The 18,463-nt window shown below is 41.8% G+C and overlaps 1 protein-coding gene across 1 annotated transcript; it reads right to left on the reverse strand.

Annotated features, from left to right (window-relative positions):
* Window positions 1-11,900: 11,900 nt before the first annotated feature.
* SLITRK2 (SLIT and NTRK like family member 2) lies at window positions 11,901-15,579 on the reverse strand. Its single transcript, XM_022566410.2, has one exon. The coding sequence runs from the start codon at window positions 15,541-15,543 to the stop codon at window positions 13,006-13,008; it is 2,538 nt and encodes an 845-aa protein (XP_022422118.1). The 5' UTR covers window positions 15,544-15,579; the 3' UTR covers window positions 11,901-13,005.
* Window positions 15,580-18,463: the final 2,884 nt, after the last annotated feature.

Raw genomic sequence — 18,463 nt, forward strand, 5'->3', positions numbered from 1 at the left:
GCAGAAAGCCACACAGCAGTTTTTAATCTACCAATTTTAGGGCTAACCAAAAACAAATGTAAAGAAATCTTGATTTGTCTATTTAGGCATCAAGTAGACACCTTTTGTACTTATTTTCTAAATCAGTCTTTAAGATTTATTTGTATGATCTTTACTTGGTTTGACTGTTTATAACAATCATGAATGGAATTTAGTAACACTAAGGTTATTAGCTTAAAACAAAACAAGTAATGCCAGAAGATTTTTAAGTCACAGGCTAGCTCTCTACTGTGATTCAGCAACTTTGAGCAGTTGCAGAGCCAAGCTTTCTGAATCTGTAGCCATCTGACCCTTCCCAGAGCTCATGGAGAGAAGCTTGTGGTGCTTGAATCCACACTTCCATGCTTGAGGAAGCAAGGCAGCCAGCCCCACAGCACAGACTGCCTCTCCTCTCGGCTCAGGGCCTCTGCACTACTTGACACTATTGAGATTTTGTCAGCCCAAGGAATCAGTGAGCAATGTGGTGAGTGCTTTTATTTTAAAAAAAATAGAAGAAGAAGAATGTAAGCCCCAAGTGTTGAGCCCAACATACAGTGTGGACTTTCCTAAGTCACACCCATGCCCACACAGCCCTTCAATAATTGATGTGTTTTCAGGTCAGAAAGCCCAAATACATCAATCAAAGGCACTGTTGTCCCTAGGGCTCATTCATTTGCATTCCAAGAAAGACCCATGGTTTGTGGATCAGATGTAAACAGGAGACTAATACGTGGCCCAACATCTCAGGCTTCCGAATGGGCTTCGGAGGCAGCTGTGAGGGTTGCCTCCAAGCTCCTCCTATGCTCCTGACAAATGCTTGATAGAAATCTGTGCATGGGCATCGGGGGAGGGTTTTTTTGTACAATGCTGTCATGATGTGACCTTTCTCATTTACTATTTAAAGAGTTTTGCTATGAATAACTGTGAAAATTTATCCGGGCGCCAGTTAATGGAAATCCTCAAAGGCTTTGGAACAATTTCATTTACAACGAAGCAATAGAATTACAGTCGAAATATCCTGATCCCGTGAATCAGGCTTTCATCATGTCCAGCTCTGGTCTAACTTACAGTGTCAAATTTCCCTAGTTCCCTTCCCCTCAAAATGTTTCTCTTTCTTTACGTTCTTAAATGGAGAAAATTCTGCTTTCTTCTTTTCCATTTCTTCTTAAGGCTGTTCTGTTGATGAATGAAACCTGGGCTCACTGGAAGCTATTCTTGTGATCACAGCTTAGATGGCAGAGGTAAATGGAGAGTTTAAAAAAGTACTCAATTTCTTTCCCACAAAGCCTACCCAAATCATACAAAGCCATTTTTTTTACCTGCCCTACAAAAACCAAATTGCTCTTCTCACATCGCAAAATCATTTAACTGCTCTCACCAGCTGTACACCGTTGAGATAACCACCACTGCCACTGCTTTAGCCCCAGATACTTTCACTTATCTTAACCACGCACACACACACACAAACACCTTCTGGATTAGCTAAAAACTGTGTCAAATGTAAATAAAATGTGTTTAAAAGGAGAAGCATCCACAGTTTCATCTAGTGTGGGATGGCATATGAGGGACACTTGTCCAGAAAGATGAGACGGGGCGGGCTGTTCAGAAGGCAGAAGTCCTGGTACTCACAGATCCGCCTTAGGCAGGAGGAATTGGTGGAACTTCACTGAGTCTCTGGTGTCATAGACCCTGGACTGGTGACATCACTTGTGAGGGCCAGTGAAAAGTGAAAATGTAGGGTCTCTTGTTCAAAACTTCTTCACAATTCCAAGAGCCATCAGAGCAGCAGAGCATTAGACCAAGTGTGGGACACTTCTAGACACTTCCAAGCTTGAGTCCCAGCCCTGTGCGGATCTCCCGCCCAGAGGCCTGTGCGAAGCTCAGGGAAGCCTGAAATGCCTCCCCAGGTGGCCTCAGGTTTCTCTGCTCATAACCAAGCCCTTTGAGCCTCTCTCCCTTCAGAATTCATGAAGAAACAGCCCTTTTTTCCTTACCTATTTTGCCTTATGCTTTTCCCTTAAAGAATATAAATACTATTAAACTAAGAATCTGCTGAAGATAAAAGATGGACATGTTACTAAATATGGCTCTCTAAACCATCGGTCTGTACTCCCAGCTGGAGGACAGTCTGCAGCTGAACATAAGAGCAGGGTCCCTTGGCTTTATCTTCCTCCCATTTCCCTCATCCTGGACCACAGTCTTCTGTCTGCCCTAATGCTTAAATCACTCTTTCTGCCAGACGACTCACTCCTCTGTTTATCCAGGGAGACCCAGTGATGGTGTGGACAGGACATGAGTTTCAAGTCAGTCAGAACTGGTTTCAAAGTACACCTCTGCCACTTTTTGTTTTGTTTAACAAATACATTTTAGTTTGCAAATATTATTAAGTCACTGATTCTCATAACCACCCCGTGAGGGCAAATATGATCACTGTCTCCTTCTTTCAGGTGAGGAAACTGAGGCCCAGAGAGGTGAAGTGACTTGCCCAAGGTCACACAGCTGGTGAGTGGCAAATCTGGGTTTCAACTCTCAGCACGTGGCCTCCAGAGTGCCTGCCTGCTTGCAAGCATTTCTCTGTGCTAACTTGTTGAACTAGGTGGCTTCTCCCTACACTCACTGGGTCACCGGGGCAAGTACCAAAACTCCCTAAACCTCAGTTTTGTCATCGTAACCCAGATATAATCATCTCAAATGCTAATAGAAATGTATGTGAAATACTTATAAGGCCCTATACAAATAGTAACAGTTTTATTGATACAATTTTTACTTTGCTTGAAGAACATTCCATTATTTGTGGAATTGAGTCCAAATTTCTTACTCTGGCTTTCAAAGCCATCAAAAGGTACATCAAACCAGCCTTCCATGCTCTTCACTATTCTTCACAGGCCTATTTCTTTCTTCCTTCCTTTCTTTTTTTTTTTAACTTTCTAACTAGTTTTTATTATTTGTTACTTCTCTTGAATTTTCAAAGTAAATTGTTATATCATCTGTCAATATGGGCAATATCTTTCTCCCATGACATTGCCTTTTATTTATTTTTTTTCTGATATTTTGAAGTAGAAATAATTTAATAACTATTCACAAAAGAGAGAAACACTGTTTCTTGGTCCTCAATATCATACTGCTGTAGGCTAATTCTTTTTTTTTAACATCTTTATTGGGGTATAATTGCTTTACAATGGTGTTTTTTTTTTAAATTAATTTTTATTGGAGTATAGTTGATTTACAATGTGTTAGTTTCAGTTGTACAGCAAAGTGATTCAGTTATACATATACATATATCCACTCTTTTTTAGATTCTTTTCCCATAAAGGCCATTATAGAATATTGAGTAGAGTTCCCCGTGCTATACAGTAGGTCCTTATTAGTTATCAGTTTTATATATAGTAGTGTTTATGTGCCAATCCCAATCTCCCAATTTATCCCCGCCCCCCTTCTTGCTTGGTACCCATAAGTTTGTTTTGTTTGCAGGCCTATTTCTGTGTTTACATTTTCAAGCTTGCTGATTCCCCAAGCCTTTGCCCAATTCAAGGCTTTTTTTTTCTGCCCTGCTTCCTCCCAGCAGCCTTCTCAGATAATTCCAGTGTAATCTGCACTGATCTTTTTCTTTTCTGACCCTGACCTTTCCTAACCCTTTCAAGGATAAGTAGCTCATCTTCCCAACTTGGTTTTATATTCCCTGAGGCCAGGAGCCACGTCTTACTTCTGATGTATATGTTATGTCTCCCCAACACACAGGAGCCGATTTTTTCATTCCCTCCCACCCCAGTCTCTTCCCAGCGCTGGGCACGTGCTGGGCCTTCAGGAACACTTGTGGATTTGTTTTAGATGTGCACAGCCTCTGCTCAAGTGCTCAGCACACAATGAGCACTCCATAAATCATATTTTTAGAGACAATCTGTTACCACATAAGGACTACCAGAAATTACTCATACTCTTTGTGTAAATGGATTTATACAATTATAATGTTTAGCAGCTGGAATAAGGATGAGGGAAAGAAAATCATGAGACTGTAGTCCAAATGTTTTCACTGGTGTGTCACAGAACAGGTGTGAGGATTGTTGAAAATAATTTGTTATTAATGATAGTTAACGTGTCAAGTTTGCAAGTGATTTACTACATTTTATGAATTGAAGTGGATTTCAGGTTTCCCCAGTAGTAAGCTGGTTTTTATTCAGTTGTTTTCTTGACTGGCAAGGCTAAGTCTAACTACTTTCGGTTTTAGATGAGGAAACTGGGGCTCAGAGACGGGAAGGAACTGGTCCAGTGTCACATGGAGAGTTAGCAGAGACATGGAGGCTAAATCCGAGGGCTCCTTGTTCTCTGGGAAATGGTCCCCCCACTGTTCTCAGATCCTCCTTTGTCAGCAAATCAGAAAGAATCAGTGTGATTGAAGACTAAAACAAAGCAGAACCCAGTAAAACCCACAGTCTTACTCACATAGGAAAATGTTTGTCTCCTGGTAAGGGATCAAGGCTTGAGAAAGATTTCTTTCAGAGAGGCAAGGCAAGAAGATTTAGTGAAACTCCCCGTTTCCTGGCCCTCTGTTATAAATCATTCTGGAAAGTATCTATTTACCCCTCTCTTCCTAAGACGTTACCTTGTCTTTGTACAAATATCCATCCTTAGATATAGAAACTCAGAAAGTCCAGGTGGAAAAGAACAAACTACATCAACACAGGTAGGGCATCCTCCCACTTTAATCTGTAAGAGCAGAATAATTAGCTTATTTTTTAAATTTCAGAATATTTGAACTGTTTGAGTAGTAGAACTGAACAACTTTCTGATGAATTTGCACAAAACAAAATCTGAATAAATCCAGTTTAAAATGAATAAGATTCCTTCAGCAAGCCCTGCTCTCAAATTACCCAGATTATTGCTTAAAATGTACTTGCTTTTCAGAGATCTATTTAGTAAATAAAATAGGTTTTGTTCCAAAATTTCAAGTTAAACATTTGATATGTAATTATACTCTAAATCCTTAGTATCTCAGTGGCATCCTAGTTTTTAAATTTTTTAAGATGATGGCTTGGACAAGGATAGCCTACATTTCCTTTTTCACAACCTTCCGTAATGTGGAAGAAGAAAACACAAAGCAAAGTGTAGCTGGATTTTCCTTTCATTCACTAGCATTTTTAATAAGCCCCACAGACACCTGGAAAGCAGAGGAAGTTTTTGAATGAATGTTTTTTCCTCTTTTCTACCCTTGTAAAAATTATGTCAGCTGAATATTACAAGATTGAGGGCTTTATTTCTTTGTTTCCAGTTAAAATCCATTTGCCCAACTAGAGACGCATTGGCCCAGTAGTAAAACTATGGCTGAATTTTATGATCAGGAAGAGGCCAAACACCACTTGTCAGCTAAAAGCTTTGCACACTGGAATGAATCATTGAATTTCTGAAGCTCAGCTGAGTTGTCCAAGGGTCCATCAGTTTCCCGGATGATAAGAAACTTGGCAGAGCTGGCTAAAAGGGTGGGATAATGAACAACCAAATGGGAAAACTGCTTTGTGCCCTGAAATATAATAATATGATCTTCCTAGATAGATTCATAGCTTGACTTTCCTAATTATCACACGGAATAAACTCATTAACCCCATAGAAAATTCCCCTGCCAAACAGCTAAATGAAAATCCCATCGCCTCCCTCCCCTCCCCAAAAGCAGTAGAATGTTGTGATTTACAAATAAGTAAGAAAAATGATTTAAACATTTTTAAAGTCAAGTTTAGGAAGAGAAGTTAACACAAGACAAATGGTACATTTGAATCCTGTAAAAAATAAAATGAGTATGGCTATGCCCAAATTAGACACTAGAAAGAAGGGTAAGAGATTTTCGGGCTTGAATTTCCTGAATAATTGCCTCAATGCACTGTTTGCTTTGTGTGTAGCAGTCACTCTCCAAATAGCCTAGAATCGTAGAGCATGTCCATTGAGTTCATCCAGACCAACACCGTTCCCAGGGAGGAAAACTGAGACCCCAGTGAGAACTATGACTTGTCCTCACAGGTTTTTAGCTGCATGAAGATTAGAACCTCAGATCCTGGGACTCTTTGCTATGAAACATCACCTATAAGTTCTTATTTTGGATAAATCAGACCTTATGACACAACTGTGTTCTGACAGAAATATGACTTAATGTAGTCTGAACCCAAAGAATTTCTCTCCTATCTGGAAGACTTAAGAAACAAACCAAATACACAGATCCTAGGAAGAACTAAATGATAAGGTCTGGAAGAATTCATCATTCAAGCTTGTCAGGGAGTGTATTTCCTCTCAACTAAGTCTCCCGATGCCAAAAGCCAATAACAAGTCAATATCAGCACTCAGCAGTAAAGCTACTTTAACTCTAGAATGAGATCATTGGGTTCAATAGACAGACTCAGGTATCACTTAAAATCGGGCCCTCAGGCATGTAATAAACTTGGATCTTGCCTGTGTGTCACCATAACTTCTCTGCCATCCTCATGGAGTATGTGTGTGTGTGTGTGTGTGTGTGTGTGTATGTGTGTTCTTCATAAGCTCTGAAAATGGCCCAACTAAATATCTGTTTAGGACTTCCTGGAACAGCTAAGAACCCACTCTAATCACTTTGAACTTAAATCCTTCAGTTTTCCACCCTTCTTCAGTATTCACATGAGAGCCAGAGTCTTATTCATTTATTCATTATGGGAATATTTATTGGAGGGTTATTAAGTGCTGAATCATTATGTCAGGTGTTAATGATGTGAAGGTAAAGGGGGCTTGAGGAGTGAGGGACTTGGCCAAGGATTACCCAGAGCAGACCCCATTCACCTCTCCTGTCTGCCCAACAGTCACTCTGTGAGCCAGAAATTACCTTATACTTTATGTTGTAGCCAACATTCTGTCAAGATCAAATATGTCCAAAAATGCCAGGTAACTAGATCTGACAGATAATTAGCTCAAATGTTCCTTTTTAGGGTAATGTTGATAGCAAACATAAAATATTTGAAAAATCAAATTAATAAAAATGATGTATAACTAATCACATACTGGTTGCCCAGGGAAACACGGATCAGGTACATTTCCAGACCCCATTCAGTAATGACAGCATCTATTTTGATGGTCTTTTCCCAGTATCAACAGACACATATGACTTGCTGATATCTTATATGACATGTGTTCAGAATGGGGAGCTGTACATCCCTTTCATTCCAATTCTACTTCCACTCATCTTTGTAAAGGATGAGATAATCTAGTGTGCTAAGCACCAACTTCAATAAAACACTCTAGAATGAGACTCTTTCAATTGTTTTAACAACTTGTGAAGGCCACATGAATAAATTGAATATATTGTGCATACAGCAAATTAAGAATCTCAAGAGAGGATAATTTGTTTCAAGTCCTCCTGTCCATCACACAAACCTCAAAACCTTTGTTACGTTATACATTTGTGAATGGAGCATACCTGGCAGATATATTCTGATGTTCAACCAATGCAAAAGCCAAATAAGTCGCTTTGCTATAATATTACCACAGTTACAGCAACAAATGCATCTCTCTCCCTCTCATTTATTTTGACTCTAGTTTTTGGTAATACAGTAATAACATCTTCTTTAATGGATTCATAATTTCTATTCCTTGGATTTGCATGTCAATCGTTCTCTCATTTTATAGATAAAGATTTATTAGATCACCTATTGTATTAGATAGAATTTTATAATGAAAAACAGTTGGCTGTTGTGTGGGTGGATGTGTGTGGTAGGGGGAGTGTGAAATCAAACTTTCTTTCAATTCCTAGAGAGACAGCTCTATTTGAATTGTTTTTATTGTTCTCTCTAGTTTTAATTTTTTAATGCTGATACTAATGGGCATTAATGGAAAAGTATTAATATGTTTTTTAAAGCACATTTTACCCTTAATATGTAAATTATATAAAGAAGACCTAAATTTGTAAACATTTGAACAGTATATATATCAAGGCAAAGAGGATGGTTCCAGTAATAGTTTGTCATTAATTCCTCTCAAGAGTGTAAAGAATTTTTCTAACTAATTCAAATGTTTATTTTTAGTGAATATTTATTAACTGAAAGCTAACTATAGCACAAAATAACTGTATAAAGTTTATCCAATAAGACATAATATCATTTGACCACATTTTCAATATTTCATTTTGCCTATTAACAGCCCAAAATATGGCATTCATGTTTTGAAACAATGTCACTATTTGGCACAGAAGTCTATTTACACGAGAGCTCGTTTCATTTGCCATTTATTCCAATAACTTGAGAACAATTATTTGCAACTAAATCTAACGGTATTTGTACAAGTACTTTCAAGCTAAAATACTGCTAAAAAATTCCAACACACATGCAGTTTAATTTGTTTACATAATACCATATATTTATTATAAAACCTGTGACTCTAAGCGCTTTATAGGATCTGAATACAGGAGTCACTCTACCCTCTAACGAATCATGGCCACATCTGACAGAGGAGACGCTGCTGAGCAGAAGAGTCCTGTGTTCAATGGAGTTGAAACGGGTTGGCTACTCAGACTGCTCAGGAATGTTACTGCGCCATCATAAAATTGCCCCATAGCTCAAGTCACACGAAACTGCAGCGGATTTTCAAGTATAAGCCCTTAGCAACCGAGAAACTGGTAGCACAAGCAGCATTGGCAAAACACACTCTGATTAGGCAGGTGGGCTCCGTTTTAAGCAAAGTCGATATTGAAACTCCAAACATACAAAACAGATAAATTACAGAGTGATTATTTGTCTTATAAAATGGTTTTCTGCTTTATAAAAGGATTCACAAGTTTCCTCTAACTGGCAGCTCTCCTAATGCATTTAAAATACAATTTAACTTACAAAACTTCAATTTACACGTGACTTTTTGCACAACCATTGTGAGAAGCAAAGTACACCTATATACAGTACTTAATTTTTCTCTCTCAGGATTTAGGTAAGTGTCTTATTGTCTCTGTAAAAGACAATTAAGCCAAAATGTTATATTTTAAGCCACTGAAGTAGAAAGTAAATATTGCCTCTAAAACATGGATATTACAGAAAATGTAAGTATATTTGTGATATTTGTATTTACAATTTGGGAAGTCATCTTTAAAATGTAGATCGTTAGATAGCACAAGTATATAGCTATCTTCAGGCCATAATATTGGTCCCTCTTCTGCAGAAAGTTGTTTTATTTTATTTTTGTGGGTTTTCTCCCTTTGTAGCTGTGTAACTCTAAAGAGATGTTAATGGTGGTTACACAGTAGCTAACCTATGATATATCAGTTTTATACTTCATTGCACAGAATCACCTTTAAAAACCCAACTTCCTGCATTTCACTGCTGTTCCCACTGTTTACTCTGGGTGATTTGTCATTCAGATAACATTCTCCTTTATTAGCACTAAGCTCTCTGCGGGCGGCGGGGTGAGGAGGTGGGCAGAGAGCCTGTCTACTGTATCTCTGTGCCCCCTCAGCACACAGCACAGAGCCTGGCACCTAGGAAGCAAGCACTCAAATACTTATTGAATGAATGAAGAAATGACTGGATTAGGAGAACTGTCTGGAAGGCTTCCTTCAGTCTAGCATCTAATCCAGTATGTTTCTGGAATGCGTCCAATCAAAATGAATTTCCAGAGTCTGAAAAATCACAGAACCTCCCTCTTTTTCATTGTACACTTTCTGCAAAATCCGTAAAACATTGAGCCCTTGATGACATGGAAATATTTAGAAAAATTAAACCACCTTAGAGGTCAGAGGACAAAGCAGAGGAAACTGAAGGGTCATTTCCTTACTCACCAACTGCTGGAGGGAAGTAACAAGGCACACAGGTTGACCAAAGTCCAAAACCAAGTTAGACTTTTGGCAATTGTGTCCAGACTGAGAAGTGGTGCTTTTGAGTGTTTCAATACAAACTTAGACACAGGTATATTCAGAAACAGAGGAAGCAACTAATTAAGAGCTAGAATCAAAGGGAATTACCATTTGCCAGACATATAGATCTGTTCCAGGCAGGGCCAGGGGAAATCGTATTCTGTTGGCTGGAACCATTTCACTGTGCTGATGCTCATACCCATTACAAGCTGCATGTGAAATAAAAGTGAAATAGCAAAATCCAGCTGTAGGAGATAAAAATAAAAATCTTAAAGTAAAATATGTTTGAAAGCACTTCAGTGGGTAAAGCAAAACAACATAGTCAGTGGGGATGCTAATAAGTTAATCAAATTAAAGTGTTTGTGATTGCATTAAAAAACAAAGCTTCACAGTATATGATGTCTTATGCCTTTAGATGAAATAGTCTGGACACATTCAAACGATTTCATCTTAAAACCTAATACAGAATAAAGTAAATATCTAAGAAGCATGAGAATCTAAAATTAAACCATAGTTATTAAGCAAAAGAGTTTATGAGTCTGAGTTCTTCCAGGAGGCCTCTTTAGAGTCTTGTAACTAAATGAACAGTAAGCTATCTCTGCTTACAATTAATGAATTAGTTTTTCTATGGCTAATGGTGTTTTACAGGAATGACTTTATTTTCAGGAGAATACGAACACTGAAGTGGAATCACCACATCAGTAGTTCTAGTGATAGAATGTCAACCAAAAAACTATCTTAATAGAATATGTATACTAATTTGCCTTCATAATCATTTCCCCAAATACCTACCTCTGTATTCTGCATTTATCATTGCACCAAATGAGAGCAGCCACGAGAGAGTTTTTGAAACTCTTACATATATAAGAGGAGGTGGTTTCCAGAAGCTATCTCCAAGTTCAACTGGTAAAATACTCTTGCTCCTCTTCTATGAAATGTAAAGTCTCTGTACATTAACTTTCCTGTAGATCATTTCAGCCCACCATTTTCAATTTCAATCTAATGGATTTAAATAAGAATTATGATCTCTAATCAAAGAATGAACATTTTAGCTTGTCACTGTAGATATTCGGAGACTTTAGGGTATTAAAGGCATTTTTTTTCCTGAATGTACTTTACATGTATATATATATATATATATATATATATATATATATATATATATATATACAATTACCATCTAATGTTAAATAAAAACTATTTTGCACCAGTAGTTATTAATCCAAATAATTTGGATTTAAGTAATTTCTAATTGAAAGCCTATCTCATGAATTGTCTATAGTGACAGATAATAAACTATTAGTCATTTTAAAGCTTTAAAAGTAAGTTATCAGGATCCACTTCAATTTCCACATGATAATAAAGGATTATTATGTGCAGTAACCTATTTATGAAAAGGAAACAGTGTGCTTCTTTCAGACGCCATCAATTGCTTTAATAAGGAATTGAAAAGCTGGACTACTTTATATGCAGATCACCATTCCAGTTGCATAAGGATTTACAATAGACAAAATAAAACTATTTTTTTCTAAAGAAGGGCTGTTTGTTTAAATCACACAATAATATTTGCATCTAAAAATTATTTACAGGCTAATAAGGCTTCATAAATGCTATGTAGACTTGGTTAGTTAAAATCATTTTAATGCTAAGACCAAAACCAAAAGCTTGCTGAAGCTGACAAGGAAAAATTCAAGTAACCCTTGCCTAAAGAAGGCAGGAAAAAAAGGATGCCTACTTTCTTGGTTTAGGTACTTATTAATCAGGTTGGAGATGCAAAGAGTACATCATTTGATAGCACCCTGTTAACGCTTCCATAAGCTCAAGAGGAAAACGCTGCTTTCTCTGAAAATGTGAACATTGAGAAGGATTCTGAGTCTAACCTTTAATCCTAAAAGAAACAGAAACTAACGTATACATTTGTCTCTGCTGCCTTGAATTTGCAAAGAACTTACTTGGGAAGTCTTAATCTCACCTTTGAAGTCTTCCTTCAAGGTATGTAATGGCTCATATGTCTTTATTAAATGAGGTGTGTGGCGGCCTCTACTGGTGTGTGTTTATAGAAAATGTTTCAATAGGCAGAAAAAATACTAATTTCAATTAAAAAGTTAGAAATACAGACTCTCATTTAAATATATAAAAATATCTAATGCAGAAAAAATATATTACAAGTTGTGTAATGTACTCTTAATTAGGAAAATAATCTAAAACACTGACCATGTTAGTGTAAAATAACGATTTACGGAAGGGCATTAATTGTTCAATTCACTCTGATATTGGGTTAAATATATTTTATTAATGAATTACTAATCCCAACTGAGGCATTTTATTACCTCTAGTCCACTGTTAAGTCCCCTTAGTTGACTTAAATTAAATCACTTAGAACAAACCCAAAGGAAAGGAAATATTTTACAGTTAAATCTATAAAGTCCTAGAACTAGAATCATTTGATGACAGGTCGGTTTCTATAACTCAAGCAAACTGTACGTTGACTTAATATAGCTGACATTTCAATCTATTTTACAGTGTTTTTAATTTTAAAAATACAACACATTAAAATATGTTCAATTTATCAAAGCTAAAAGCAACATTTAAGTAATGTACTTAAAGTGCAAAGGCACTTTAACACAAAGAAGTGATGCCTAGTGACTATGCTTGGTAACTGAAGACGGAAATACCATATATCATTATTTACAAAAGAATTTATAGTCTCAAAAGATCTTTGGAGATCTTCTACAAAATACACTAAATATCCATTTTCATTTGAAAAGTTTGCTTACTCTTTCTTCATTCACTATAATCTCCTCTTCCCATTCCCACACTGGAAAAATAAAAGAAGAAAAAGGAAACAAAACCGTAAACAAAATATATGAAAAAAATGCATTGTAGAAACATTCATGTTCAATGATGATTCCTAAGGAGAGAAGGAAAAAAAAGGTGGGGGAGGGAGGAGAGCAAGAGAGAAATAATTTAAAGGAAAACTTGAAAAAGCAGTATCATTGCTTCACCCCATCCCCCAAACATCTTCAAAGTCCCCCATTGAGGCTGGGAAAGGGAGAACACAAACACACACGAAAGCAAATGCAGTGCTTCCAACAGTTTGGAGCAGCATCCTTTGATGCCAGAGGGTTGTAAATGATTTCCCTTCACAGCTGACTGATTGCAGTTTGTTTTTCCAGAACTTCGAGGTAGTCTGGTTCTGATTGCGGCTTAGCTTGCAGTAAAGGGTGGTCTGGTTTTGACTGCCCCACAAAGCATTTCCTGGGAGTTCCATATAAAACGGTTTTATTGATTCTGTCTTGGTTTTGGCGTCGAGATTCATACGAAGGGGCGAACTGCCTTTTAGGTAAGGTACAAAAGTTATAGTGGACGAGTCCTGCACTGGGGAGTTCCTTGACGCGCTCAGCGATATTCTGATACAGCAGCTCGGGCTCTCTTGGGGTGGCTTGCTTTTCTAGCAACTCGGTGGCACTTATAGTGTAAGCAAGTGTGGCTGGCTCTTCTTTCTTCTCCTCCAGGTTGCTGTAACTGAATTCTTGCAGGTTTCGGTAATAGGCCACTGGGTCTCCTTCCTTCTGCATGTAGATGGGGTTTTGGCACATCTGACCCACAGGTGGGGGGATGTAGTTATAGACGTGGCCGTCTGCTTTATCCTGAGTCTCAGTGTTATAAGACCCATACTGTAACTGGAAGGAACTTACATCTAAGTTGTTGGCACTCCTGGGAACACTTGGCACTCCCTTTCGGCGTTTCAGGACAAAGACGAATAGGCCAGCCCCAAAGCAGACAGATAAGATAAAGACAACCAGCAATCCTAAAATTAAGACGGAAAGTGGAACTTCAGTGTGTAGTTCAGGATAGGAACTGGGAGACACACTAAGTGAGCGAGGTGTGTCTGTGTTGTGATTCATTGACAAAATGGTTCCATCTGACAAGTTTGGACCGTCTGGACAAATAGCCTCCCTGCCCAGAAACTTCAGGATCTCCCCAGCGTGCTTAGCGGGAGATTCACAGGTCACCTCATTGATGATGACAGGGGAGTTGGCATGCTCTGTCCAGTCCTTTAGTCCCATGATGTCACAGGTGCAGTCCCACGGGTTCTCTTGCAGATCTATCTGGATAAAAGCCGGAAGCTGATCCAGAACCCCTTTCACAGGCAGGTGAGAAAAATGGTTGTTTCTCAGATTCAGCCTGGTGAGGGCCGTGCCCCCAAATATATTATCAGGTAAGGACCGCAGCAGGTTGTTATTCAGAAACAGTAGCTGTAGGTTAATCAAAGCATCAAAGGTCAGCGGCTTAATTTCCTTAATGACATTATACTCTAAATAGAGATACTGCAAGCTCTGCAGTCCATCAAACATAGCCGGATATAGCACTTCAAGGTAATTGCCATTCAGATAAAGTCTGCGTAAACTAGTCAGGTTTGTGAAGGCACCTTCCTGAATGACTGCAATCCTATTGTTTCCTAAATGCAATAGATCCAAAGAACTGTATTCTAAGAGGTCGTTCTTATAGACAGTTTGAAGATAGTTCCCTGTTAGGTAGAGTTTCTTTGGACTGGTAGGTTTAGGCTGCAGGTCGGAGATATTAGTGAACTTCCTTTCTTGGCAGTTGACATTTAGACCATTGTCTGAACTCTGAGAGGTGCAGACACAGCTACTGGGGCAGGTGAGGGGCACTGGGGACTTGGTCTGGTACACCATGATGGGTCCAAAGCTCTGCCTGTCTTTCGACACTGTGACCCGGGGAGTTGGGCGATTTCTCATTTTGGGTGGCCGGCTCGCTTTTGCAGCCCTGGTTGGGTTGAGAGCCGGATTCATTGTAGGTGACAGCCTTTGGACATGTGTGTCAGCGTGGCCGCCCCTCTGACCGGAGTCACCGGTACTTTTTCTGGGACAGAGGTCTTGCCTGGTCAGCTGGGTCACATCTTTCCCATGCAATCTGAAGGGAGTTTCACAGACAATCTCCCCCACAAAAACAGTTATGGTGTCCAGCCAAGCCTTGAGAGGAAGTAAGTCACAAGTGCAATTCCACGGGTTTTCCTCCAGCTGAATCTCCATGATGCCTCCGATATGCTCGAGGACGCCGGCAAAAGGCATCACTTTCAGCCGGTTCCCCCGCAGGTCTAAGTGGGTCAGCAGGACGAAGCGGAACACATTGCTGGGCAGAGACAGCAGAAGGTTGTCATTCAGGATGAGCACTTTGAGCTTGTTCAGTTTGCTGAAGGCCCCCGCCTCGATGGCACTGATGTAATTGTAGTCGGCCTGGAGGTACTCGAGGCTCTCGAGGCCCAGGAAGGTGTCCTCCCTCAGCACTTCGAGCTTGTTGTTGTTGAGGTGCAGCCTCTTGAGGGTTTTCAGGCCGCTGAACGCCCCGGTTCGGATCTCCTGCAGCCCGTTGTTACCCAGGTGGAGAGTAACCGCGTTGGAGTAATTGACGAACTCGTTGGGGTACAGTCTCGTCAGGAGGTTGCCATTGAGGAAAAGCTGATAGATTCGATACTGGGGGGGCTGGAGCAGGCTGACAGTTGTAAATCCTTTGTTTTCGCAGTTAATATTCAGTACGTTTTCCTTCTCTTCGCACAGGCAGCGGATCTTGCAAATGTCTTTGGCAGTTTTGCGACTCTCGGTCTGTAAGATCCCGGCCACGGTTAACACACTGAGGAACCAAACGCCGCTCAGCATCTTTAGGCACCGTCGGTGTCAGCTCAGGTACCTACAGGCAAACCTTGGGGAGGGGGCAGGAGAGAGCGGGATGCGGGGGAGAAAGAAACACGGAAGCCCGATTAAAATGGCAAAGCGAGGGGGCGGAGTGGGACGGAGGAAGAATGCGGGGAGTGGACAGCACGGCAGAATGAAATCACTGCGTTTTTCAAAGCGCTTTCTGCTCTCCTCCCCTCCCCCGCAGCCCACCCACACACGCGTCCCGGAACACACGCTTGCACCTGATTTCCCGGCGGGTCGCAGCCAGCCGCGGAGTCATTAGTAACCGAGTTGTCCTACTAAATCCAGCCCATCTCCTCCTCCTCCTCCCCTGGGGTATCTTGAAGAGATCTCGGGCGGCTAGCCCGTCCTGGGCTCCCAGCAGAAATTGCTTTACTTTTTTTTTTTTAACTGCGCAAAAAGGGGGTGGGAAAATCAGGGGACTGGCGGCGGGGTAAGGGAGAGGGTGGAAGAGCAAAGACAGCGCGCGGTGGGGGTTACTCACACATCAGGAGAAGACGGGACCCCTCTCCTCTGCAGTCCGCCGGTAGTTTAGCATCTTCGGAAAGAGAGGGAGAGCAAGGTATAAGGAGACGCCGCTTACGGAAGGATGCCCTGCTTTCTGTCGGTGGATTAAATTTTGCTGGGGGGTGCGCACAAATTAGGAATCCGGCAGGCGGCAGGAGAAGAAGAGGAGGGCTGGAGCGGCGGGAAGCTGAGCCCACGGGGACCCGGGGGTTCGACTGAGCAGGGAGGTCGCGAAGCCTGCCGGCTGGGGCGGCGGAGACGACCGAGACTGGGCACGCACTTCCAATCCGGCGGCAGGGGCACCAGTGCGCCCGGCAGTTTGAATTTGAGAGGCTTTGCAGGTTCCCCGGGACCGGGCTGGGGTGACGTCACGGGGGAAGGGGGCAGGCTGGGGATCGAGGGCGCGCAGTGGGGGAGGGAGGGGCAGATGCTTCCCTTCCCTGCGAGTGGCTTTGCAAAGCTCAAATCCCGGCTGCGTCAGTTGCTTCTGAACTACTCCACCTCCAGCCCGGCGGGCGGCGAGTGGCTGGCGAGCTCCTGGAGAGGGGGTTCTCCAGGCGGGGCACCGCCGGGACTCCTCTGGCTCCTCCGAGTGGTTTCTTCCACCCGCCCCTCCCTCCTGGCTCTTCCAGCGGGGCAGTGTGTGTGTGTGTGTGTGTGTGTGTGTGTGTGTGTGTGTGCGCGCGCGCGGGGGTGTCTCATTCCAGATTCTCGAGCAGGGGTCCAGATCCTTCCGAGTAAGGGATGTGTGTGTGTGGTGTGTGTGTGTAGATGTGTCTGTTTGCTACAGGACTGGGGCCCGCCTGCCAAACTCCTAGCTCACATGCTCTTGGTGTGGAGAGTGGGGTGTGTGTGCACCGGTGTGTCTGTATGGGAGGGCGAGGAGTTCTTTTGGGGGATTTATGCTTTACATACAGAGCTTTGTTTCAGTGCTGAGAGAATTACTTTCTGGATGGTGACTGGCCAGATATTTGCTGGGAATCTGAAAGCCAGCTCAACGTTAGCTTATAGACTGAGATAAACAACAACAAAACCCTTCTCCCCCGAGGTTTATACTTAGCCAGATAATGAGGTTTAAACGTGTGCTTTTTGCCTGAAGGAAGGAGAAGAGAAGTGGGTGTCAGACAGGCACTGCCAGGCTGAGCTTCAGCTGGGAGTAGGAGCCCAGGAAAGGGTGCTGAGCCCTCCAGGCTCTAGGGTCAGGGAACCAGGGAACAGAAGACGGAGATGCAGGAAGACTGGCTCCTGAGAAAGAGGAGGAATGAAAGGAGTCCTGGCCTGAGACTCAGGAGACCTGGCTTCGGATCCAGCTCTGTTGCCAGGTGTCACTTGTTGGATCTTCCCACCCCCATGGGCAAAAGGGGTGGACTTATAAGGGTACTCCCAGCTCTGACATTTAATCGGATTCAGATAACCTTTCCCCGGGATTATTAATGGCCAGGTGTTGGGTTTTTGCCTTCAGTATCTCATTTCTCCTTAATTATCTTAAGGTCCCCTGGACCCAGGAGTCTCCCAGTTGGAGTCCATTTGCAAAATGGGAATATCTGCTGGTGCCCGAAAGGGCCAGGCGCTGCCTCTGGTGGGCATGGGGGAGATGAGGCAGCAAAAGCAGGGGGTGAAAAGAGAATGGGAAGAGGAAATGACCAAGTGATGTGCCAGTCCCGCCAGACACTTTAGTTGGCTCTCCCCGCCTCTTGGTCCTGCCTGCCGCAGTCGACACAGGGTCCCATTGCTGCACCAAGTGTGGCAGAGGGGCAATCGCATAGGCAAGCTGAGCCTTCGGAGAACAGAAAGCGCCCTGCTTCTCCCCTCCTCCTTCCCTAGGAAGCTCAGGTCCTAGGATTGTTCCACCCATACAAGTTCTTTCCTCCCCAAGAAGGGCTCTCATGGTTTATAAACTTAGGCACTAAAGCAACCTGTGGCTCTGGCCTTCTCCTCCGCAATTTGTCACGGGCGTTCTTCTTTCCCCCTGCTTTTCCTTTGGAGAAGAGCCTTGGGCCAGACATCATGAGCCCCTCCCCATCCAGTAATTCTTGCTTCACCTTGGGCAACAACCTTTCCTTCCGGGCCCTCGAATTTCCCTTCCCTGTGCCAAAGGGCAACGGGAGAGGGACTGTCCACAGAGGGGGAGGGGGCAGCCCTGCGATGGTCTCCCACCCTCCATGGCAATTGCATCATTAGATGCGAGTGGGGTGATGCAGTGGGAGCACAATTAAGCTTCCTTTCATAGCAAAGGGGCATTTGGTTCTACATATTTCCAAATATTAAATATACATAGTTCCTAGAGAGATATGGTTTATTCATTCAGTCGTTCATTTAACAAACATTTATTAATTAGGTGAATATTTCATTGAAGTAGACGCCAACATGAGAG

The sequence above is a fragment of the Delphinapterus leucas genome, chromosome X, assembly GCF_059928025.1.
Source record: "Delphinapterus leucas isolate spDelLeu-1000000601 "Yukka" chromosome X, BTC_Dleu_Yukka2, whole genome shotgun sequence".
Lineage (NCBI taxonomy): Eukaryota > Metazoa > Chordata > Mammalia > Artiodactyla > Monodontidae > Delphinapterus > Delphinapterus leucas.